General features: G+C 38.3%; 1 protein-coding gene across 3 annotated transcripts in view; it reads left to right on the top strand.

The window, feature by feature from the left end:
- ADAMTSL1 (ADAMTS like 1) overlaps positions 1-25,268 on the top strand; it is a 909,537-nt gene that overhangs the window by 648,625 nt on the left and 235,644 nt on the right. For all 3 annotated transcript variants that reach the window (XM_019659072.1, XM_019659074.1, XM_019659073.1), the window contains 2 exons: positions 12,528-12,602; positions 15,877-16,034. In XM_019659072.1, the coding sequence (XP_019514617.1) occupies positions 12,528-12,602; positions 15,877-16,034 (233 nt within the window). The remainder of the gene's footprint in view (positions 1-12,527; positions 12,603-15,876; positions 16,035-25,268) is intronic.

Genomic DNA, 25,268 nt, shown 5'->3' with positions numbered 1-25,268 from the left:
TGACATATGAGGGGTTTGCGGCTTTAAATGGATGTGTAGGTCAAGTAGAAAAGCAGTGTGTGCTGGAGAACTATTCCAAGAGGTCAGGAAAAGGCAGTTTTCCAAAAAGGACTAGGCTTTAGGGAAGAAGAGATGGCAGGGGAAAAGGCCAGGGACTGTGAAACACATGAAACATTGGAGGTGCCAGCTTAGGGAACTCTCCACATTCTAACACCCCTGCAGGCAGTGAAAAAACAAAACAACAAAAACGAAAACAAAAACAAAACCTCCAGCAGAGAGAATGAACGATGAAGTAAGTTAGACATTGATACAGCACATACAGGGAAGAATTTTTTTCTTTGGTCATGTGTTGGTAGCATTTTCTAAAAGATGAAAATTAAAGAATTTGGACATGGAAAACAGAGAAGGATAGAAGGATAGAGGCATACCATATTATGCCATGTACAATGTGCTTCCGTGTATAATGTGCACCCTCATTTTTGGCCCAAACTTTCACAGAAAAAAATCTTTCCTTTTAATTTTTTAATTCAAATTTTTATTTATTTGCCTTTAGATAGTTGTTTTTATATTATAAAGGAATTTTAACATTTATTTTTAACACATGGTACAAGAAATTTTATGAAGCAAGTAATTGCAAAACACAAGAACAGATACAAGGTACAAGAAATTTTATGTACTAGTAATAAATGTATGATATTTATGCATTATAGAAGGCTAAGAACTCTTGTCATTCCAAGTTTGTTGTTAAATTCAACAAAACCCATTATCATATTCTAGGGTATTATTTTGCATACATATATCATTATGGATTTCTAGAGTTACACTTTTAACTCATAAGCATAAATAAAAGAATTAAAAGAATTAAAAACACTTATATAGATACAGAATTAATATTACCCATGTATAATGCGCATCCTTATTTTTCCCTCACAAATTTGGGCCAGAAAATGCCTATTATACACAGCAAAATATGGTAATTCTTTTGTAAATTTTTGAAATCATGGTGGGATATTTGGAAAAAAGTTACTTTTTAGAAGTTGCTTTTATAGAACTCTTTACAGAATACTAGGAGAGTTAAGATCTTTTTACTTATTGGTGTCACAAAGCTGAATCACTGCTCATTTAAGAATCTAGAAATTTCTGTTAGGCACAGATAAAGAGGTGGCAGGCATGTGTGCTGTACCTGCTGAGGGCATACTTTTCATGGTGGGAATCCTTCCCTTATTCCTGCTTATGTCTCCCACCTTCCCCTCCTCACAGAGGAGCCTGAACATACTGCTCTGATAGATATTCCTCTTACCCCCCTGTGAGAGGGTGATCAGAGACCTTTGGGGCCTGAATCATTGGAGCAAAGGTGGAAAGTGCTGAAGGAACAAACTGAAGCAAATTGCGAGCCGTAAGTCATCTCCAGGTCTGCAAATAGATAGCTCAGTGAAAGCGCTCTCTTCCAGGCCGACAGTGGGTAAATTATATAATACACAACCTGATGATTTTCCATAATGACAAAATGCAATTGATTCGTTTACCCTAGTGCTGATGATGCCTCATGACAAAATGATTTATATCAATAAAGCCCCGCATATGCAGGCACCTCACCACAATCTATAGCAGATGCTGAGCAAACTGCCCCGTTTATGTTTTCTCCACCCCAGGAAAACCTTCCACCCAAATTTACAGGCTGTGGGGTGACCCACAGGCAGGGAAGATTAGGCTGCTCCGTGGGGCCCAGTGGACTAGCCAGGTGAGCCGCTCTCCACCCGTGAAGGCCTGGAGCCGCTCTGCTGAAAGGACTGTAAACCAGCCACATGCTCTTTTGAACTCCTAGCACTCGGCTTCCCCACATTGAACTCATTTTCTTCTGAACTTATATCCAAGTTGTTTTTTTTTTGTTTTGTTTTGTTTTATTTTTTTGGTTGTTTTTTTTTTTTCCTTATGTTATCAAGCCTTGGGGGAACAAAGGGAAAAACAGGAGAGTGGAGAAAGACCATGGTGGAACGTGCCAGAAGGAAAAGGAGAAGTAGGAGGAACTGATCAAATGGCGACCATTTGCTGGCAAATAAAAAAGAAACCGTCTTTGTATTAAAAGGCATTGTTTTTGCCTAGTACAAATACAGATGACAGAAAAAGAGCTAGACCCAGGCACTCTTTCCCCTTTCTAAAAAAAAACGCTGTCCACTGATGGCATTCCGTGTTTCCATTTTTATCCTGGTCGTTTTGTTTCTACTTTCTCAGACCAACAAAAAAAGAATCAAATGTAGTTAAACTTACTTTTGATTCTTGGAATGACAGACTCATGTTCCCCCAATTTTATTGGTTTGTACCACATTAGGTATTTTCCAATTAACTCAGAATATACTTAAACCTAGAGACAGCTTATTTGCTATCAGTTTGATGTTTCCAGTTTTGCTGACCTCTTATATGTATCTGCATGTTTTGAAATCACCTGGGTATCCTAAAGATCTCTCTCCACCTCTCTTGAGTGGCAAGAGCTAGAAAAACAAATTTATATCAAGATAAAATGAAGCTCCTAATGCCTGGCTTTGCTTCTTAGACTACAGCTTATGCTGATTTATAATAACTATGGGTAAACATATCCCTGGACTATCATTCTGGCTCAAAGATTTTGAGGTAAAGATGTTTATAATAAAACACATGTCTATGTATTATAAAGCGAGTAACATATATGAAGGATTTAAAGAAAACACAAAACTTTAAAGAAATTTCTACCTTGCCCCTGAATTCAGGTTATATTCACAAGCTACTCCTTCATTCATTCATTCAGCATCAATTCACTCATTCATTCAACAGCAAATATTTCTTGGGTACTTATGTGCTGAGCAACTGCTTTAGGTGCTAGCAACACAGGAAAGAGCAAAACAGACAAAAACCCATTTTTCTCATGGGGCTTACTAATGTGAGAGGTAGAATGATAAAGGGACAAAACAAGGAACTAAATAAAATGTGCATATGTCCTATGGTGATAGGAGTCATGGGATAGTAAGACAGATAAGGAGAACTGGGGATAGAGATGGGCTGCTAGCCAAGGGTGCTGGAGGGGAGTTGCAGTGTTAAATAGGTTACTGAGGAAGGATTCACTGATAATGGCATTTGAGCAAAGATCTGAGGGAGGGGCAGGTGGAGCACCATGAAAAAGTCAGGGGGAAGAGAATTCCAGACATAGAGAAGAGCAGTGCAAAGGCCCTGAGGTGCATTCTAACATATTTCTTGAAGAGCAAAGAAGCTGGTGTGAGGTGAAGAATAGCACAGATATCACAGGATTGCACAAGGGCTTGGCCTTTAGTCTCAGTGAGATGAGAAATCACAGGAGGATTTTGAGCAGGGGAATGACTTGATGGGATTTACTTTTTTAAAGCTTCACTCTACCTACTATGCTGAGAATAGATTATATGGGGGTCCAACTGTGAGAGTAAGAAAAGCAGTCAGGAGGCTATTACAGTAAGCCAGGCCAGGGGTGATCATGGCTTTGACCATGGTAGTAGCAGTGTAAGGTGATGAGAAGTGATCCAATTCTGGATATACTGCATTTATTTGAATCTAAGACATCATTGCTTGAAAGAGGTACCATTATTTTATGTACCACTAAGAGAGAGAAAAAAAGATGCCATTGAAACTAACAGTAGCACAATGCCTTCTGGCCACTTAGGGCTTTTTACTTGATTGTTATTAAAAGGTCTATGTTAGATTTAGATATATTTTTATATTGTATTACTCTTATGCATCCAGAAAAGGAAAATAAAACTGAAATAAATTAATACATTGATAAATAAAATTAGCCTTTTTCTCAAGCTTCAATTCTTTTTCATCATTTTGGACTCAATTTCCACATGTCATCAGGGTACTTGTGTTACAGCACTTTTAAAAGAATCCACAAAAGAAATAAAATCCACTGGTATTGGGCTCTATAGTGTTATTGAGATATAAACGATATACAGTAAGCTGGATATTTAAAGTGTACAGTTTAATGAGTTTTCATATACGTACATGTGTGAAACCATCACCGTGATCAAGGTCATGAACATATCCATCATCTCAAAAGTTTTCTTGTGCCCCTTGTAATCCTTTCCTTCTGCTCCCTGATGCCACTTGTCTCCTGGCAACCAATGATCTTCTTTCTGTCACTATAGATTACCGTATTTGCCGGCGTATAAGACGATTTTTTGGCCCTGAAAAATATGCCTCCAAGTGGGGGGTCGTCTTATACGCCAGGTACACTTCAGATAGACTGCCCATAGTGCTTGCCCCGTGCCATAGTGGCCTCCCGATGCCCGCCCACTTCATTCCACATACCGTTCAGGCATCAGCAGCGCTGCTGGGTGTATGCTCGGCTGTTATGCGATTTTGCTGTTATGCGATTTTACCACACTCGCAAAATCGCACACAGCCGACCATATAACAAACTCTGTATTTTGAGTGGAAATGTTAGGGGGTCGTCTTATACGCCCAGTCGTCTTATAAGCCGGCAAATACGGTAGATTGCATTTTCTAGAATTTTATGTAAATAGAAGTATATAATATATACTCTTTTCTGTCTGTCTTTTTTCACTCAGCATAATTATTTTGAAACTTATTAATGTTATAGCATGTATCAGTGGTTCATTTTATTTTATTACTGTGTAATAATTCCATGGTATGAACATACCACAGTTTGTTTATCCATACACCTGTTGATGAATATTTGGGTTGTTTCCACTTTGGGGCTCTTACAAATAAAGGTGTTATGAACATTCATGTACGTGGCTTTAGATGAACAAATGCTTTCATTTGTCTTGAGTACATTCCTGGGATTAGAAGGGCTGCATCATAGGGTCAGTGTATGTTTAACATTTAGGAAACTGCCAGACTATTTTTCTGAGTGTCTTACTATTTCGCATTTCCACCAGCAATGTATGAGAGTTTCGCTTGCTCGGCCCTGTTCCACCTGGTATTGTCAGTATTTTTTATTTTAGCCATTCTAATTGGTGTGTAGTGGTACCTCATCATGCTTTAATTTGCGTTTTTCTAATGACTAATGATGTTGAATATCTTTTCATGTTGTATTCGTTTCCAGTTGCTGCTGTAACAAATTACCACAAACTTAGTGGCTTAAAGCAACACGCTTATAGTTCTGGAGGGTCAGACATCTAACATGGGTCTTGCTGGGCTAAAATCAAAGTGTTAGCAGGGCTGTGTTCCTTCTGGAATCTCTAAGGGAAAATCCGTTTTCTTTTACTTTGATTTCCCAGCTTCTGGAGGCTATCTTCTTTCTTTGGCATCTTCAAAGCCAAGCAGCATAGCATTTTCAGATCTCTCTATGACTCTAACCTCTTCTTCTGTCTCCCTCTTCCAATTTAAAGAATGCTTGTGATTACATTGGCTCTGCCCAGATAATATGTAACATATTCATAGGTTTGGGGGACATCTTTGGCAAGAGGAAGGGGCGGGAATTATTCTGCCCATCACACGTGCTTATTTCCTCTTCGCTGTAGCATTAGTTCAAGTCTTTTGCCCATTTTTAGAATAGATTGTTTGGTTTCCTACTGTTGAGTTTTGAGAGTTCTTTATATATTCTGGGTATAAGTCCTTTGTCAGATACGTGATTTGAGAATATTTTCTCTCAGTAGGCAGTTTTTTAAAAATTTGTTTCAAAATTGCTTAATGTTATCTTTCTCAGAGCAAAAGCTTTTAATTTTGATGAAGAACATTTTACCTTTTTTTAGCTTTCATGGATTATGCATTTAATGTCATATCTAAGAACTCAGGTCACAAAGTTTTCTTCTATGTTATCTTCTATAACTGTTATAGTTTTACATTTTATCTTTACATCTACGACCTATTTTTGGTTAATTTTTGTATAAGATATAAGGTTTATATCTGGGTTGAATTTTTATAAGGATGATCAATTTTTCCAGCCCCATTTCTTGAAAAGATAACCTTTCCTCCCTTGAATTAGCTTTAAAAATGTCAAAAATTCATTGGCTAGTTCTGTGTGGATCCATTTCTGGACTCTATTCTGATTCCTTCACCAGACCATGTTGTCTTGGTTGTTATAGCATGAAAGTAAGTCTTAAAATCAGGTAGTTTGATCCCTTGAACTTTATTTTCTAATGTATTTTGGAAATTCTATTCAAATTACTTTGCCTTTCCACATAAATTTTGCTGTCTGCTTTTCCATATATACAAAAAAGCTTGCTGGGGTTTGTATTAAAATTATGTTAATTCTACAGATGATTTGGAGAGAATTGACATCTTTCATATATTGTTCAACCTATGAATACGTCATGTCTCTCAGGTTATTTAGGTCTTCTTTGATTTCTTTCATTAGCCTTTCTTAGTTTTAAGCCCACATGCCTTGTATGATTTAGTTAGATTTATACCGCTTTCAAATGGCATCGTATTTTTAATTTCAGTTTTTGTGTATTCCTAGCTTATTCTTGGCCACATAGTTTGCAAACTTGCCAAACTCACTTATTAGTTCTGTGAGTTTTTAAATTTTCTACATAAACGATCATGCTATTTACAAATCAGGATGGTTTTATTTCTTCCTTTTCAATTTATAAACCACTCGTTATTTTTATGACATTACTACACTGGCCAGCATGTCGATATGATGTTGAACAGAAGTGGTAAGAATGGATACCCTTACCTTATTCCCATTCTTAAGGGATAAAGCCTTCAATTTCTCACTATAGAGTATGATGCTAGCTGTAGGGTTTCTGTAGATGCTCTTCATTACCTTGAAGAAGTTCTCATCTGTTCTTAATTTGCTGAGAGTTATTGTCATAAATGGATGTGAATTTTTTCAAATGCTTTTCCTGCTTCGATTGATAGAAGCTTGTGGTCTTTCTTAGACTTTTGTGATGGATAACATTAATTGATTTTCAAATAAAGAACCAGCCTTGCATTCCTGGAGTAAACTCTACTTGGTTGTGGCATATGATTCTTTTGTTTGAGGTTTTTTTACATCTGTGTTCATGAGAGACAGTTGTCTGTAGGGTCCTGTTTTTATACTGTTTTTGTTTTTGAAATCAGTATAATGTCGGCCTCATATAACGAGTTGGGAAGTGATTCCTCCTCTTCTACTTATTGGAAGAGATTGTCTGGAATTAATGTTATTTCTTCTTTAAATTCTTGTTAGCACTCACCAGTGAAATTCTTTGGGCCTGGAGATTTTTTATTTTGTACTTAATTTTTTTAACATGTGGAATACAGTTGTAGTAACTATTTTAATGTCTCTTCTGTGTTTTTATTGTTCTCTTTAATATGGGTTGTATTTTGTTTTTTTGTTTATTTGCATGTCTGGTAATTTTTTACCTGATTCCAGACATTGAAAATTTTATCTGGCTGGATACTAGATATTTTTGTATTCCTATAAATGTTCTTGAGTTTTGTTCTGGAAGCAGTTAAGTTACTTAAAATCAGTTTGATCTTTTTGGGTCTTAAAATTTGGTGGCGGGACCAAAGCCATGTTTGAGCTAGTGCTAACTGTGCCCTACTACTAAGGAAAAAACCTTCTGAGAGCCCAGTGTCCCATGACATGAAGTTTTCCAGCCTGGCTGATAGGATTCGAGCCCTCTATGTGTGTCAGATACCTGTTTGTATCCAGTAGTTGCTTCACATACATGTACTGATTGATTAGCATGAGGATGCTATGGATACCTAAAGGGAACACGCTGAAATCTCCAGAGTTGTCTCTGTGTGTAGCTTTCTCTCTCTGGTCATCTGTCCTTCAAACACTAGCCACCTTGATCTCCTTGGATCCTTGGACTCTTAGCTCTGTCTCCTCAACTCAGGGACTCCAGTGGGCTCTGAGCTCCCACTTCCTGAGCCTCGGCCTAGAAAGCCTTTTCAGGCAATAAGCTGAGGCAATGTTAAGGTTTACCTACTTTGTTTCCTGACACTCAAGGATCGCTGCCCTTCTTTGCCTGGTATCCTGTGTTTCGAAGCCATGGTTTCACATTTTTTTTTCTGACTCTTTGGTTGTTTCAAGCAGGAGATTAAGCCTGGACCCTATTACTCCATTGTGGCAGAAAGGAGAAGTCTTGGTGTTGGGCTCTTAATGCAGGTTTGCAATTATGTAGTACTGGTCAGCTTTTGACTCCTACTTTGAGGATGTTCTTCGGCACTCCTGATTCCTCATCTCCCTACAGCCCTCATAACCATTTGATTCCCAGAGGTTAAATGAGTGTACTCCACTATAATTTTGGAATTTTCTTCCAAGTTGCTGACACCCATTTTGTAAGTTTTATACTAGCTGTTTTGATGTTAGCACCTGTGCAGGCAAAGATAACTATGGCAAGATTACTGCCTCGGTGAGAGAGAACATAAGGCACAGTGATTGTGAGATGCATTCTGGTTTCATATATGTTAAAATGTGAAATCTGGTAGAATCAGTAAATATGGCTTTTTGACTCATAATAATAGAACTTTCTAACTGGTTAGATTTAAGGATAAGGTCAAGGATGGCTCCAAAATTTTTGGTCTAAACAACTATATACATGAAATTCCCTAACTGGGGTGAGGTGGGAAGCATCTTGTTTGGCCTATCCAGTATACATCCTCCACGGTGCAATTACTGATAAACTGGTATGTACATGTGTGGGGGGGTGTTGTCGAAGGCCTCAAATACTGAGTTTCACCTTATTTTATTGGATATATTTTAAGAGTAATAAAGTTGTCATGAGGAGTAAAAATATATCATTAAAACCTCCTCAAGATTGGCAGACTATTTTTATATGTAGACATGTGTGTTAACAATAGCTCTTTCATTAAAAAAATAATAATGATAAGATTAAGTATCAGCCCCAAAGGCTTAAAGGAAAGAGTCTTTAAAAACATGAACTTATTAACAGGTCTAAAAATAAGATAAACTCAGATATCAGAATAGGAAATCCTGTCTTTTAAAAACATTATTATTATTATCACCTTTCTTTGACACAACAATGAATCACACAGAAAAATCCACATATAACAAGATTAAAAAATGAATCTAAAATGTTCTACAGGAAGATGTGGAAGATACACACACACATACACACACACACAGACACACACACACACACACACACACACACGGTGCCAAAAAAAAGTATACATTTTAAGGAAGGAAAAAACTGTATTAAAATTGTAATACTCAATATATACTGGTAACAAAAGATGAATACAAGTCACATTTGACTTCTGCAATTACAAGAGGTTCTCAAAGTGGTTATCATCAGTGTCCACACACTTCTGATTATGGCGAACTACTGCTTGAGCAAAGTTGACCAAAGTGTCCACTTGTATACTTTTTTTTGGCACCCTGGTGTGTGTGTGTGTGTGTGTGTGTGTGTGTGTGTGTGTGTGTGTGTAGATTTTTGGGGGGAGGAAATCTTTTAGGTATAATCCTTGAGAACAATTTTTTTGAAGAGGGATTTACAACCCATCTATGTGAAATGACAGAATTTATGATTCCCATGGAAACTGTCCATTTATCAGAGAAAGAGGTTACCTGATTTCTAAAGCAGGACTTTCAGAATTGTTGACTAATAACCTGGAAATGTGTCTTGACCAAATATGGCATCACAGTTCTGTCAACAAAGCCAGACTAGATCAGGTCTGATGCACTGGATCATACAGTAATATGGCTTCATGGGAAAAGGCACCCGAGGAAGTTCAACACTGTGAAAGACGATCTAGCCACCTACCTCTCCAGCCATGCCAGTGGAATTCATCACTGAAGGGAAGGTGATGAAACCAGACTGCTCACACATTCTCGGATATCTTAAATATCTCTCTGTGTATAATACTATAGTAGATGCCAAATAGAACAGTCCCCCACCCATTCCTAATCATTAAGAATTTATCATCAAATGAAACAATTATTAATACATGCAGAACTCAAAGAACTGGCTTTTTATCAACATGCAGAAAATGAAATTAATATTTTTCTTGTCTTTCTTTTTGTTGAATTAAAAGCACCATATATTAAAGTATATTCTGAGATTTATCATAGGGTATTAATAGATGATATTTAAGAAAAAGTTTCCTTAAGTAAACACATTGGGGACACACTGGGGTAAATAGAGTGAAACGGGTTTCTTTGGTTCTGATTTTCTTAAGAAACTAATTAATGTGCTTCTGTAATTTCCATGAACAAGGTATAATATGTGGTATTTCACACACGTTTTATCTTCGGTCTCCTTTTCAGGGACTAAAAGGGGCTCATGCTTTGTTTGTCTTGTTTGTCAATGAATCTCTGGTACCTAGTATGGAACCTGATGGTAGGAGACACTCAAAACTATTTGTGGAATAAAGTAATGAATGTGCTGGTTGCCTGATGACCTGCCAGTTGTCTGTTAGCCCTTTACTGAACCAGAGAAGAATTGGCCATGACTCTCCTACCTCGGGTGCTGTGTGCTGCTGATGGTTCAAGTTTGCACCAGCCCGAGGGGTGCCATATTGCACTTTAGGCAAGTGCACAGGGGCATCGGGACAAATTCCTTTCTTGCCTGGCCTACTCTCTCCATCCTTTGCTCTTCCCCCAACAACTTGGAGGTTCCTTCCCATTCTTCCTCAGGGAGCACACAAAGGTTACTGCGTCAGCCAAAAGCTCAGTCGATGTCCCAGCATGTGGAATGTGAGTCGCTTCTCAGCAGAACAAGAGGGAGTCCGCCTGAGCAGTGTGTGGGTCAGGAGACCGCCGCTGAGCATTGGATGGCCAAACAGAAAGCTTCCCTTTTACTTGCACTTTACTTGACCTGTGGATAAACAAAGACTTTCTATTTCTAGAAATCCCATTGTTTTAACTGCTTTGAGTTTCTTTTGTAAACTTAAACATCCATGTCTTTATGCAAGGCGTTTAAAGCTCTGTGGGCCCCATCTGAGCAGCCTTTGTTCCTTTTCTGTATTCCTCTTGCACGTGTTGTTCTTATATGCCACGAACTCTTAGCTATCTGAAATGCAGCCTTTCTTTAACAATGTATTATAGGACGTTGAAAACAACTAGAAGGTGGTAGTGTGAGTAGCAGATTCAGTATTTCAGAGAACTTAATAAATGTAACCTTTTTAGGGAAGAAATTGAGAGCATATGATTCTTCTTTCTCCTTCAGCTGGCTACGTGCTAGGGGCCCTGAGGCATTAAAAAAACATCATAAAAGTAAAGTCTTTCAGTTCCCGTTTTTAGGGAAATTTGGAATAGAGGGGGGAAAATAATATTACACAATACTGTGTTCCAGGCTATCCATCTATATATCTATATCCATACCTATATCTCTTCACAACCATGTTATGAGGTAAGTGTTGTTTTCTCTGTTTTACAGAGACACTAAGGATCAGAGAAGTTAAGAAACTTCTGAGATTCGTTTATTGAAATTAAATTCTCCCTAAGGCAAGATGATATAATGTTGAAGTCCAGAGAAATTGGCTACCTCTTGAGATTCTTTCATTTAAACTAAATTCTCCCCGTGATAGGATGATAATGTATAATATTGGAAAGATATATGTGAGACAGAGAACCCCACAGAGCTTCTGAATATGCTAATGAGCTTAAAATACCTGCTTTCCCTTGTCGTCTGGAAGGCTCTCCTGTTCTTTGACCTTGGGCTACTCATTACAATTTTTAGAGGCTTCATTTATTTTCATAAAATGGGGGTGGTGGCATCCACCTTGCCTATATTACAAGTTTGGGATGAAGGAATAAACAGTATAATTTAGATGAATGTGAAACTCTTCAATGCTATATAAATACAAGGTGTTGTCACAAATGGAGTTCTAAGTAAGAATGCCTATGATGTCTTTGGGGTACATGTAATACACCTTCATTTTTTTTTTTAATGTAGATTTTGGGACTGCTTCCAATGAGTTTAGGCTCAATTTTCAAGTATAGTAAAAAGTAATCCATTTTTTAATGATCTGTGCGTCAGCCAATTTTTTATTTCAAAACAGGATGTGTGGGGGAAATGTGAATAACCATTTATGAGACATTAACTACATATAGTAGTAGATGCAGATAGTGTAAAGGATTGTGAAGAACTGGAAGGCATGATTTCTGCCCTAGAGGGGCTTAAACAACATAAACAAATATACATTTCCCTTATTCTTATATGTCCTACTTATCCAAGGTAGTTAGTTACTTTGCTCGAGAGAAATCCAAATTTTGATATAATAAAGTCATCCTTTAAACATTAGAATTTATTTTCCTTTTGTAATTTACAATTGCTCTAATCTAGAGAAATTTGGCAATATAAGACCATAATTTATAGTCAGAAATGAGAACTTGCAAATCCATTTTTCCATATATCAAAATTCATATATTTTTTAAAAGGCCAGATCCCCCCAGGAGTTAGCTAGTGATCAGCTTTTTTGGTATATTTTATTTTGAGGAAAGTAGAAATTTTGATTCCCAAATATTGGTGTCCACATTTCAAAAACTTAAAAAAAGGTTATCATTTGGGGGGAGGGGGGTATGCAAGTCAGTGCCTTTATTGAAGCCAATCAATAATTTGTATCAAATGATGTGCTTTTTAAGACTTTCCTTTGTTTCTCTCTAGTGGATGACACTGTGGTTGCTATTCCCTATGGAAGTAGACATGTCCGCCTTGTCTTAAAAGGACCTGACCATTTGTGTAAGTAAACTTAGTTGTTTTCCTTTGGGTATTGGGAGTTTTAGCCATTATTATTTACTTTTTGTTCCCAGAAGAGATTAAAATACGGAAGTACAAATCTTTCCACTCTATAATAATATGATATTTTGAGTGCTTCTGTTTATCTTTTGGTTGCCTGATGAGATAGCAGAAACCTCTGTGGTAATTATCCCTAACCACAGTCATCTTGAAAAATAAAAAATAGATGCTCCCCATAGGTTGGTCATGAGTTAAGCACATGTTTATGCTTTTGCGAATGTATTTTCTCATTCTCTCTCTTCTTCCTTTCCAATCAATCTCAGTCTTTTTCTTGCCTCACCTCTCATTTTTTTTCTTTCTCCTTCCATCGCTCCCTCTCTCTTCTTTCTTCTTTCTTTTATTCTTCCTACTTTCATGTTTCATTACTTTTTCAATTCAGAGGAACATAGAAACACCAAACAACCTTAACCCTGTGGCATTTAGGTAAAGTCATTGTGATATAATTAAGCATTTTATGTATTAGAGACAGTATAAGGTCTGAGTATCTTTAAGATAGCTGTTGGGATTCAGGGCTACTAAGGGGTGATCATAGCACAAAGATCAAATGGGAGCAGTCCCCACCAGGGTTTGTACAAGAATGATCTTCAGTCATGCCAAGCCAGCAGCACACAGCCATATCTTTTTTAAAAATACCATTTAGTACTGCTTATATGTAGACCTGTAAATTCAAGCAGGAAATTATGGCATATGAGCCAGAGAGGGAGCAGGAGAGGATATGCTAGTATTTTCTGCAAGATTCAGTTTCCCTGAAAGATTTCCTTTCAGTTGATTCCTTGAGCATTTCTGATCTTCTCCACTGTGGTTGTTCCTGGGTTTCTGCAAAGCCATCTGTCGTCTTCTCTTTCTTCCCTCCCACACACATGCCTAAGAAACCAATTTAGGTAGCAAGTGCTATCTTTTGGCAATTTGATTATGACTGAAATCATTCCAGAAGGATGAACAAGAGGAAGACAAATTGGAGCCTATGGAAGTTCAGATAGCCTACTGTAATCTTTCTTAAAATAAAAATAAGTATGCTTCAGTAAATACATTCACTAAAAGAATAAATAAGGTACAGTTCAGGCAAAGACACCTTATGTGGATCCAAGTTCTTTTCTAGCCCTAAACCACCTCAAAAAATATAGTGTTCACATGTCAAAAGATTATATATATATATATATATATATATATATATATATATATATATACACACACTATTACCATTCAAATGATTTGCTTTTCCCCTTGAGAACTGGACAGAGATAACTGCTGGTGTAACAACCCCACTCAAAAACGGTATTTTTCCGAGCAGTGACACCCTAAAATAAAACATCCAGACCAAGGCCATCACCAACTTGGGAATTGACTTCTCATTGCAGAAGAAAAAACCCAAAGGAATATAGATAAAAGAATATCTATAAGAGGAAAATTCATGTTTATAAATGCATTAGCCTCCCAGATTTGATAGATAAAGCTCCAAGTGATATTCATAGATGATGAAAAGCAAAATGGAATCTGCTGTTTTATCCCCAACACACATACTGCTGATAACTATGTATAACTAAGAAAGTTTTTGTTTTGTATTTGGAATATAATTCAAAATGAATGTGCGAATAAATGATGCCCTGCTTCTCTTGCAACCCTTTTGCTCTTCATTCCCAGCCGGTGGCCCAATAGGGAGCCAACTTTAAATATTTAGGGCCACATTCAAACAAGACTAAACAGTCTGGCCCAGCCCCAGCTCATCTTGAATCAGAAGTACCTTGAGAAGGGAGGCCTGGTGATAAAATTAAATCAGATGCTCAGGCTAGGCTTAGACTTCCAAGATTTTTTCCAAAATTAAGTTAACTTATATCCTGGAGATATTTCCATAAATTAGTGTGAATACATGTAAGGCAGCTGGAAGAATGAAGGTGAGAGGAAGGCAATGCTGTTGCTTTCGGCTGATGACAACAACTGTGGTTTCCCCACTCAAATATTTCCTTGGTGTTCCTTGTTCTTCTGAGGTCCTCTCTACTCTAGGGTAGGCGAAGGAAGCCTGAACTACTTCCAAAGAAGGGCACACATACTGTATCTGAGGGTCATGGGCATTTAATTGGACACCAACGTTCTCCCACCTGCTGGTGTTCCTTATAGTAGAGAACATGTTAGACAACATGTAGAATAATTTAGTACAAATACTTTAGGCACTTGAGTACCTCCAGGGACCTTAAAATCTTCCTTAACCCCAGAACCTCAATCTGTAAAACATGTAAGGGGGGAGTCATTCTGACTGAATGTAGGGTAGGTGACCCAAGGCTTCACGTAGGCACCCCATCATTCTTATAAAGAACTGCTGCCAAAACCAAGGGTTTTGTGCAAGTTTTGGAAACCATTGTTAGATTTAGTCTGTCTAACTTCCTTCATGCAGCAGGTAGTCATTCTAAGTCACCTCTTAGTCACATGAGAATTTAACCTGCTCTGAAATACATATCATAATTACCATTGTCCCCTGCATGCTCTGATTTCCTACAACAAAAGATGCTTCGTAGGCTTTGTCATTGGCCAAATTCAGGATGGAATGTTCCAGAAATCAAAAAGTTCTTCTTTCTGTCTTAAGCTCCTATGAAACATCATATATGTACACAATGCTGAAAGGTGTACCAAAAAGAATTTTTAAAAGAAAGAAAACTAAAAAGGACAGTTAGTTAGTTCCCTGTCCTTAAGTCACTATATTTTCTTCATTTTGAGCAATAGCACACATACAGTAAGTAACCAGAAAGTATAAATAAATACAAGGTAAAGCATGAATATAAAGTTACATAGGTACTGAGGGAACTCAGAGATGCACCCTGTATCACATAGAGCAAACAGAAAAGTATAGGGTATTCGAGACTGAGGGTCATAAAGACTGAAATCAATAAGATATGTATGGGAGGTGGTTTAGTCAAAGGAATAGGATTATGGTAAAGTGGAGTGCCCAAAGGAGGTCACCCAGGAAGCCAAAGATTTTTGACAGAAAGTCTTGAATGTTTGGATAATAGGTTTTGAAATAATTTCATTTGCAGCATGAACTCCTATGTGATCCAAAGCCCCTGTATATTTTGTTTATATCATAATTTTAATTGTGTCAGCTATATAAAGCATGATACTTCACCCTTACATAGTTCTAGACTCTGCTCCATGGAATGTCCTTGCATGTGGTTTGCTGTAACCCTGGGAACCCCTTTCTCTTCTCTTCATGTGTTTGATTATGTAGATTTGGAAAGCAAAACCCTCCAGGGCGCTAAAGGTGAAAACAGTCTCAACTCTACGGGCACCTTTCTTGTGGACAATTCTAGTGTGAACTTCCAGAAATTTCCAGACAAAGAGATACTGAGAATGGCTGGACCACTAACAGCAGATTTCATTGTCAAGGTAAGCCTATTTTGGTACCTTGTTTTCAAGCCACCTCCAAATTGATGGTATTTAATAATCTCCTAAAAAGAGAGAGAGAGAGAGGGAGAGAGAGCATGCGTGAGCAAGCGAGAGAGACTTCAGGTTTTAACATAGATTTTGAAAGCCTTTGATCCAGGAGATGTTTAATTCAAGGATGTTGAGCTACATCGTGGACTTTACAAGAATATGATATTTTTAAGATCTAGGAAAATCCTAACTCTGTGTGTGTGTGTGTGTGTGTGTGTGTGTGTGTGTGTGTATAATTTAATAAAAAGATCCCATTCACAAAGCCAACATATCATCAGTGGGGATATAAACTGTTTTTAAAACAGGTTAGGATCCAGTCATTGACTCGTATAAGATGTCCTCAGTCAAAGAGAAAGACAAACTAATGATCCATAGACGTGGTCATGCCTCCTTCCAATTGCAAGTTCTGTTTTCTCTTGTACTGGCAACAAGACTAAGTTGTTTCCTTCTATCAGAGCTTCCCTACTCTTCAAGGTAATAGAAAACACATTGCTGGAAGCAGCATGCACATTCTGTAGGAAAAATGTACACACTAGAAGAACATTTGGGAATCACAATAAAATAAAACATATTTTTTTCCTTCAGTAGGTCAGAAGGACCTGAAGGATTTCAGCTGTAAAGCTGTAAAACTTGTAATGTGTCCAGGACTCCATAAATTTTTCATCATGGGACCTGGAGCCAGAGGACATTTGATTTAAGCTAAGGCTTGATGACCCCATGGCAGCTGGAAGTAAGAATGCATATAGGAAAATGTGATAGGCAGTGAGGTTGGATGGAAGAAGGGTTCCAGCGTACTGTTCTTTGTCTCCATCTGCATGGTAGCTCTTTTTAATCCAGTCCACCTGCCAGCCACATGAACAAAAGCAAGAAGCCATAAACCATCAGAGATAGCTCTCAATAGAAATGATGCTGTAGGTAGTTAAGTGATTTTAATCAAACAATCGAATACAGGCGTACCTCAGAGATATTGCAGTGTCAATTCCGGACCACCGCTACAGAATGAGAGTCACAATAAAGCGAGCCATAATCCTTTTGCTGGTGGAGGGTCTTGCCTTCAGTTTGTAAAAACCACAGCATCAGCGAAGCATAATAAAGCAAAGCGCAATAAAGTGAGGTGTGCCCGCACAGCAAAACATTGAGAGATGTCTTCATATCTTGAATCCCTTTTTGTACTGTTGAATAAACCATTTATGCTCATTTCCCTAGTGGCCTTGCAAGTGTTAATACACATACCGAAAATATAGAATTGGATTCAAGTAATATTATTCACATTTAAATGCTTCACAGCATTGTTGACTGCATTTCATATATCCAGCTGCCTTCTGCGCATCACTACTTGGATGTCCCACAGACACAATGAGCTCAACGTGTCCAAAACTGGACTTGTCTATCCCCAGACACCTACTTTATCTTCTTTATTTCTTACCTTGTGGAATAATACACTGTTTACCCAGCCGAGTCAGAAAACTTTGATTCACACCAATTTCCTCTTCTGCTATACTCCCCTAGTTAGACATTCAACTTTATCAGTTCTACCTCTGTATCATCTTTGAAGACTATTCTTTCTTCTCCATCTTTTCTGCCACTATCATAGTTGTAGACCTTTGTATTTCTCACCTGAACTAATATCATGGATTCTGAACTAGTTTCCCAGCCTCTGATCCATTGCCCATGTTGCCTTCAGAGTGAGTTTTCTAAAACCCTAACTCCTCTCTTCATAATCCTGCATTGTTCCTCACCTCCATTCATTGCTTTGGTGTGAAAATGCAAATCCATAGCAGAGCATGTATTACTCTGAATAATCTGGATTCTGTCTACCCTTCCAACCTCACCTTTTACTTTTCCCCTCCTGTTTCAATCAGTCGAATAGCTCACAGATCCCCCATCTTGAACTCTATAGCTGATTACCTTTGCATAATGCTGTACCCTCTGTCTGCAATGCTCTTATCTTTTCTTCTTCGATTCACTTCACTAACTTATAATTGTCCTTCAGGGTTTTCTCTTCCCAGAAGCATTCTGTGACTCAACCCAAAATTCCCGTTTACATTATATCTTCCTACTGTGTGTTCCTTGAGGGCAGGGACAGAATCCTATTTGTCTTCTGTCTCCATATGAAAACCCAATGAACACTAGCAAGAGTGGGATGAATTAGGACTTCAGCCACGTGGCAATTGCTGAAGTGGGACAGATGCTGACATCTTCATTTTACCTGCAAGGAGACTAAACCTTAGGGAAGTTGAATATTGTGCCCAACTTCACCCCGATGACAAACCAGGACCAAAAGTCACATCTCTTTACTTCTGGCCCAGAACTCTTTTCAGTATTCTGTGTTGTTTCTAAGAGTATTTTTTTCTTCTATATGTAAAGACACATATTTAAGAAAAAAAAATGGACTTTAAAGAAGTTTTTTATACTTTCCTAGGTGTCTAACATCTGTAAATATTTTCATTCCGAGACAAACTAAGCTGCTATCGATTTAGCGATTTTTACATTATACTCATAGATCCTATTTGGTGATTTAGTTTCAGATTGCAAATGAGAGGAAATTAAGATTTCATTAGAAAAATATCAGGACTGAATAAATGTGAAGTTTTTCTAAAATAGATTATAGAATTTTAAATATCAGTTTATTCAAACTTGAAAATGAGTCAAGAAAATTATACCTTTTTCCAGTGATTCATAATGAGGCAATGTTTTCTTCCCTGTTTTCCCCAGGAAATCGCTGGAAATGAAAGATTACTATTTGATGTTTTTTATCATCTTTCATGATTTAAGTGCTTAGAAATTATACCTATAGTTTGTAATTCAGTTTTTAGTATCATTCGAAGTGCAGTCTCTTTGTCATCTTATATTAATTTAAGCAATGACTTCCCTTTTGAATGAGACACACAGGATTAAAATAGAAATGGTTATTTGTCAACATCTTCATGGAATTTTATTGCCAACATATAGTTTTTGTTTATTTAAAAGAAAAAGGCATTTTTTTGCATGAAAGGAAAATTTTTTCACAGCGAGAATCGTTATATTTTGCCATTGGTTCCAAAATTATGTTTTGGAATCTCCTGTAAAGGTTAAAACCAGACTAAATTTTTATCGTGCTTCCTAGAGGAGCATGTCTTCCAATGTAAACTTCCTATATTGGCTGTACAAACATTTTTGGCAATGCTAGTGTAGAGTGGTAAAAAGGATAAGTTCTCTAGAGTTTGACATTTTCTCCTCTACACTGGATGCGTGACCTTCAGTACATTGTTGCACCACCATAAGCCTGTTTGCTCATTTGAAAAAAATAGTAATAAAATACCCCCCTATAGAGCCTTTGTGAGGACTTGAATGAAATAGTATGTATAAAAGCAATAGAATGAAATTACTTCTTTTCCATCTCTTCAAAATGCTTTAACTTGTCCCAGTGCTCTTCTTATCCCAATGGCAGAAAGCTGCTTCCATGAAGATGGTCCGAGGCTTGTCAATTTTTAAGTGGTATACCCAGAAACAACTTGGCAGGTGTAGCTATTAAATGGATGTGAGAACAGATCGGCGGTGACATCTGTCACCATGCTGTTAGGGACCATTGGCAGCTGGCTGGATCACTGGCAGGCTTAGTATCCCCTTAGCCCTACTGTGCCATGTGCATCTTTTCTGAAGCTGTAGACACAAGGAAAGATAATGACTTTTCCAGATAAAAGAGGGTCTTTTTCAGTCATAGTCCATTCTTTATTAGAACTTCCAACTTAGCTCTACATGTGAGAGAACTCAGGTATATTTATACATACTCAGTTTGTGCCCATTTTTAAAATTTAAGAAAAAACCAAATTAGATAGAAAAGGGACCAATGAGTACCTAAGCCACCATAACAATAAGCATGCTTAGAGCTAAGAATACTGTCTCTGAATTCATGCACTGATAACTAGAGAATAGTTATTTCCTACAGAGGGCAATTTACCAAATGCATCCCATTTTTGTAGTTGGGAAATAGGTTAGGAATATTGGCATCATTCCAACTGATGCCCGAGTAGCTCGTTTGAGTACTCTAGGGAGTAGAAATGCAATGGTTTCCATTTGTATCACTTAGAATATTGGGCAGAGATTATGCCTTTATATTTCTTTCTGGCCAGCCTTGAGCATAACCCTGTACATGATTCACATAAATATGGTATCTGCCCTCTCCTAGCTTTTAATGCCGTTTGAGATAGAAAACACTGGATAGGAAATTTTGAAATAGTGACACATATAATTAAATGCTAAAGAAACATAGGCAGATAGTAAAATCTACAGATACTTGTTACAGGCTAATGTGATTAAGAAAGGCTTTGTGAGACTTGGGTAGGATTGAAATAACCAATTCTTGTCTCCCCTGGAGGCTGAGCTTTGGCAAATATTTAAGCCCAGATTGGTTTTGCCCTGCCACCCAGCCTTTTTCTAGATGGCCACTCCAGACCAGTCAGCCTGTGCTCATACGAAGGGAAAAATCATTGTTGTGAGTAAAATATTCTTGAGAGGAAACGTTTAAATAAACTATAGGAAATAAAAGAAACATGTAATAAATAGTGATTCTTTTTCCTACCCAACTTTGACAGGTAGCGATTCCCCAGTAAATGTGCTCCTTTGTGCTGATAGGTTCCAAGAGCTCATTACAATACACTGAATTTCCTATTGAGTTTCCCATGTGGGGGTGGAAGAAACTTTCCTCTACCATCCTGAGTTCCTTTGGCTGGTCTAATAATTAAATCTACATGAGGCAGATTAGATGAACAAGAGAAAATATCCAAATTTAATTATATACATACATATGGGAGCCTCACATACATAAAATAGAGACCCCACCTACGTGAGAGGTTCAGAGACAGGAAATTAAAATGAAGTATACATGGCAGTCTGGGCTACAGGTGGGTTAAGGAGGGTCACTCCAGGGTGACAGGGAAAGCAGATGTTCAGTAACTTGTAGTTGCCCTGCCATATAGACAGGTCAAAAAAGTTATCTCTGAGAATCTCTTATTATGGACATGACCCCTAATTTATGTTCTTCTAGGTAATTGTTGGGGTGACACAGGGGTTCTCCTTGAGCCTGGAGGGTCTCAGTCGCCTTTAGCTCAGAATAATCCACATACCACAGAGGAACATCTTGGGGTGACTCTTGCACCCCTATACCCACATTGTTTACCAGTTGCACAGCTGAGTTTCAGATTCAGAATCAGAGAACCAACTTTGAGAGTGGTAGGCCCTTTCCCAATCCTAGCCACCCCTCATTCCACTCTGCTCATTTGTTTTCTGCCCTCCTTCCGCATCTGACACTGAGATCATCCTTCCAGTAGATGCAGGTCTGCTCAGCTGCTCAGCATTTGCTTCCTGCTGTATCTCTTCCACCTCTTTGTTCCTTGACCAATTTACACCCGTTGTTCCCAGAGTCATCTACTGCCCTACTCGAGGGCTGTGGGCAGTGAAGCCATAACCAACATCTCTCATGCAACGCTGAGTCAGGGGCCTATGGGCTGCACTTCTGTAGCTCCCAATATTGAGGTCTGGAATTCTTGGAAGACTAGAAAATTCTATAAGAAGTGTAAGCATTAAGCTGGGTGCTAATAGTTTTTTATCATTATTTTTACTGAATAATCCCTAATCTTAGTCAGTATTGCGCACTGTTAAGATTGTCAGGTATTTGAAACAGTGGAATGATTGAATTTATGTTTTATTCCAATAATAACTAGCATTTTTACAAGCCCTTTCCAGTCCACTATACCACTATACCATCAAAGGAGGGTGGGAAGTACTGCTGGGTAAGGTTGTGTTGTGACAGTACCGCTTCTTTTCATGGATTATAGCAACATTTCATCAACATTATCAATTTTATCAATAAGAAATGATCCATAACATCTTCAATAAAACTGGCAGATGATGATAATTATTCTAAGGATTTGTCACAAATAATAGCTTGCAATTCTAAAGTATTTAAAGGACCGTGATCATTATATAATTTGTTTGTTCATTCATACATTCATGTATTCAGCAATTGTTTGGACACCTACGATGTGCTAAACATTATAGATGATGTTGAAGAAAGAGTGCTGAGCAAGATAAATTGTACCTGCCTTCATGCAGTTTGTAGACTATGAAGGATAAAGGCAATCAAATAACAATTATATCACAATTATGTATTTGTAAACATTTAAGTGCTGGAAGGGAGATCTTATTCTTGTTGCATATTTTGAAAGCCCCCCAAAAGCATTTTAAAGTATTTTTTTACAGTTTCTTGAGGATTCACTGTCACCATCAACCACCAGAAGAGCCCAAAATTGAAGATAGTAGACTGAGACATTTAATAAATAGATCCACCTGTTTTCCATTTTATCCCCTCCCTAGCAGGCATATTGATTTATTTCCACCATTCTCAAGCACTCCCCGGTCATGACATCCCTGGCTACCTTGAGCAGTGTGACCAAGTCGAATACCATTGTGGGTCCAGCTTAGAGGCTCACAGGAGCGGGGCTGCCCACAGCTCCATTTTGATCTCCTCTCCTCAGGCCAGAGCAGTGACTCAACTGCAGCCAAGGTGGATGGGGGTACCCTGACTGCCAGCCCTTTTTGCCGGCCTCTCGGGGGGGGGGAGTTTCTGCATCATCAGGGAGAGGGGAACTTAGCTGGGGACCACCCCAAGGCTCACAAATTACCATTTCCCAACTGAGAAGCAAACGGCGGTATGGCATTTCATCGTACTTCATCTGGGAGAGACTCTGTGTACTTGATGCCTTTCATGTGCTTGAAATGTCTCCTTGTCTCCTTGAATTTTACAGGGACTTACAGCTCAACCATCGCCCACATACACATTTGTACTGCCCTGTCGCTCTCTTGTGACAGTGCGATCAATGGCAATGGAAGGTGACCAGCGAGAAGTTATACTGAATTAGAAACACTGAACCATTGTAATTATAGGAAGACAAGCTTGGTTCAGAGCATTCTTTTTCCTTATTAACTTAAGGAGGTCAAAATTACATATGCCAGATGTGTTTAGCTCCCTAAAACAAAATTCTAATGCGTCAAACAGAAGCTTTCAACATACTCTTGAGAAACGGGACCTGATGTTTAAGGATTTAGGGTTTGTGAAGCTCCAGAGCTAATGATAACGATGGTCCTAGCAGCCCAGAATTAATCAAACCAGAATAAAGGAACACAGTGTCTCATCTATGTAAATACCAATTAGGCCATCAAAGTTAGACGTCAGGTTAGCTAGCCTGTTCTTTTTATTTTAAACATTTTTTTCTACTTCCAAATGAAAAACTGTGAAGATAGAGAGAGGTAAACGATATCGTTAAAGATAAATGACTGTATCTTCACAAACTAACAAAGATTTCTTGGTACCATGAAAAGAATGGCAGCTTAGGCTGCCGTGATTCGCTGGTGATGGCGTAGGCTGCAGCCCCTGTGGCAGTGGGTTGCCATGGGCTACCGTGTGTTGCCAGCAGCCAGCAGTGAGCGGCCGTCCAGAAGCCAGCGACTGATCTGCCTCGCCCGCGTGAAGAGCGCAATGATGGTGCCAACTTGGGCCAGTGAAGCAACGTCCTCCACAACTACACTGAAGAACAAAAGGACAGCAACTTGTCTGTTCCCCTTCCCCCAATTCCCCAGCGCTGTTCCTATCTCCCAATTCGCCAATAAAAATCTTTAAAAAAAAAAAAAAAGAATGGCAGCTTTAGAGCCAGGCACGCCTATATTCAAATCCCAGTGCTGTTACAGCTGTGTGACCTTGAGCAAGGTACTCAACCTCTCTGAGCCTCATTTCTCTCATAATGCAAATGTGGAAGATGATACAGAGTAGTGTTAAGATTAAATTTAATATAAATAAAATGCACCCCGGACAAAGTAGGAATGTAATGAGTGCTGATGGCTGTAATACTTGACGCTGTTGTTAGGAAAGGAAGAAGGTGATGATAGAGATGGGAGAAGCAGGAATGCTATCAGTGTGAAGGAACCAGACAAGTATGCGGTCAGAGATTTGGCTACATCATGATTAGTTTTATCTATTTGACATAACTATGTCCTAGTTCATTTCCAATCTCTTTACAAATCTAGACATACAGTCTCAGCATTTATGGTCATTATACATCATTTTCATTGGACTCATTAAAAACAATATTCTTTCTGCTTATTTTCTTTCCTTCAACTTGGTATTTACTAAGGTTCCCACCCCCCTCTACTCCCCACACCGCCATCCCCACCCCACACACAGACACCCCAAATCTCCTTGTCTTTCATCCTCCCTCTTAGGGCATGAGGTGCTTTTACTGGTAACATCCAGGGAGCTGAAAAAAAGACCTGCTCCATCTTTTTGCCTCTTTAACCAGACCAAAAGATAAGCCCAGACACTACCCAGATATTCTAGAACAAGGTTTGTCCAAGTATTTTGATGTTATATCCTTCTCACTTTGATTCAACCCCTTCTCCTTTCCTAGGATTTAGTTTAATGTCTACCATCCCAAAAGGGGCCCCCACAAAGCAATTCATCTTTCTGGATCTAAACAAAGTTTCTGGCCTTTTTAATTTTTTTCATGGAGCTTGTGTTCAAATGACAGCCTTCTTCTAATAGCTTTCCAGCATGGTAACTATACATCCCAAGAGAGCTATAGGCTTTTGTGAGCTAAAATTAAAAAAAAAAAAAAAGAAAAAGAAAAACTTTCCAAAGAATGTGATTAATACCACATCCCTAAGCAAGCAATTAGATATCCTGTATCTGACACATAGGACTGAAAAATATTAATCTGTAGGCCATGCCCCTTTTGCAAAAGACACTATTGCTTCAGCTGTTTTTTGCTTTAAAGTAGGGAATTGTATCACTGTTTATTCTAATTAGAGAAGACCTGGATGCGCCATGGGTCAGAATCCCAGCATGATATGAGATATTCTGTAGCTTTTCTCTCTTCTTTCTCCTTCCCAGCTCTTCCAGATTTTCTGAGCAATAGTCCTATATTCTCATCCAAACTCCAAACACTAATCTAGGAGTTAGGACCTATTCCGTTTCTTCATTGTGATCCTCTGCATCCTAGGTGTTTAATCCAGCTGTCAAAGTCAGTAGCAGAAAAATGTCTATCTTTTTAAAAATCTGAAGACCAAATCTATCAATTTATCCTAGATAAAGGGCAGTTGGGAGGTGATAAGGCTTGAAAACATTAACAAAGAATTTAGCCACGTGCTTCAGCT

Source organism: Hipposideros armiger, unplaced genomic scaffold (genome assembly GCF_001890085.2).
Source record: "Hipposideros armiger isolate ML-2016 unplaced genomic scaffold, ASM189008v1 scaffold_294, whole genome shotgun sequence".
Taxonomy (NCBI): Eukaryota; Metazoa; Chordata; class Mammalia; order Chiroptera; family Hipposideridae; genus Hipposideros; species Hipposideros armiger.
Note: the sequence above shows the minus strand (reverse complement) of the source record. Positions and strands in the feature narration are given on the sequence as shown.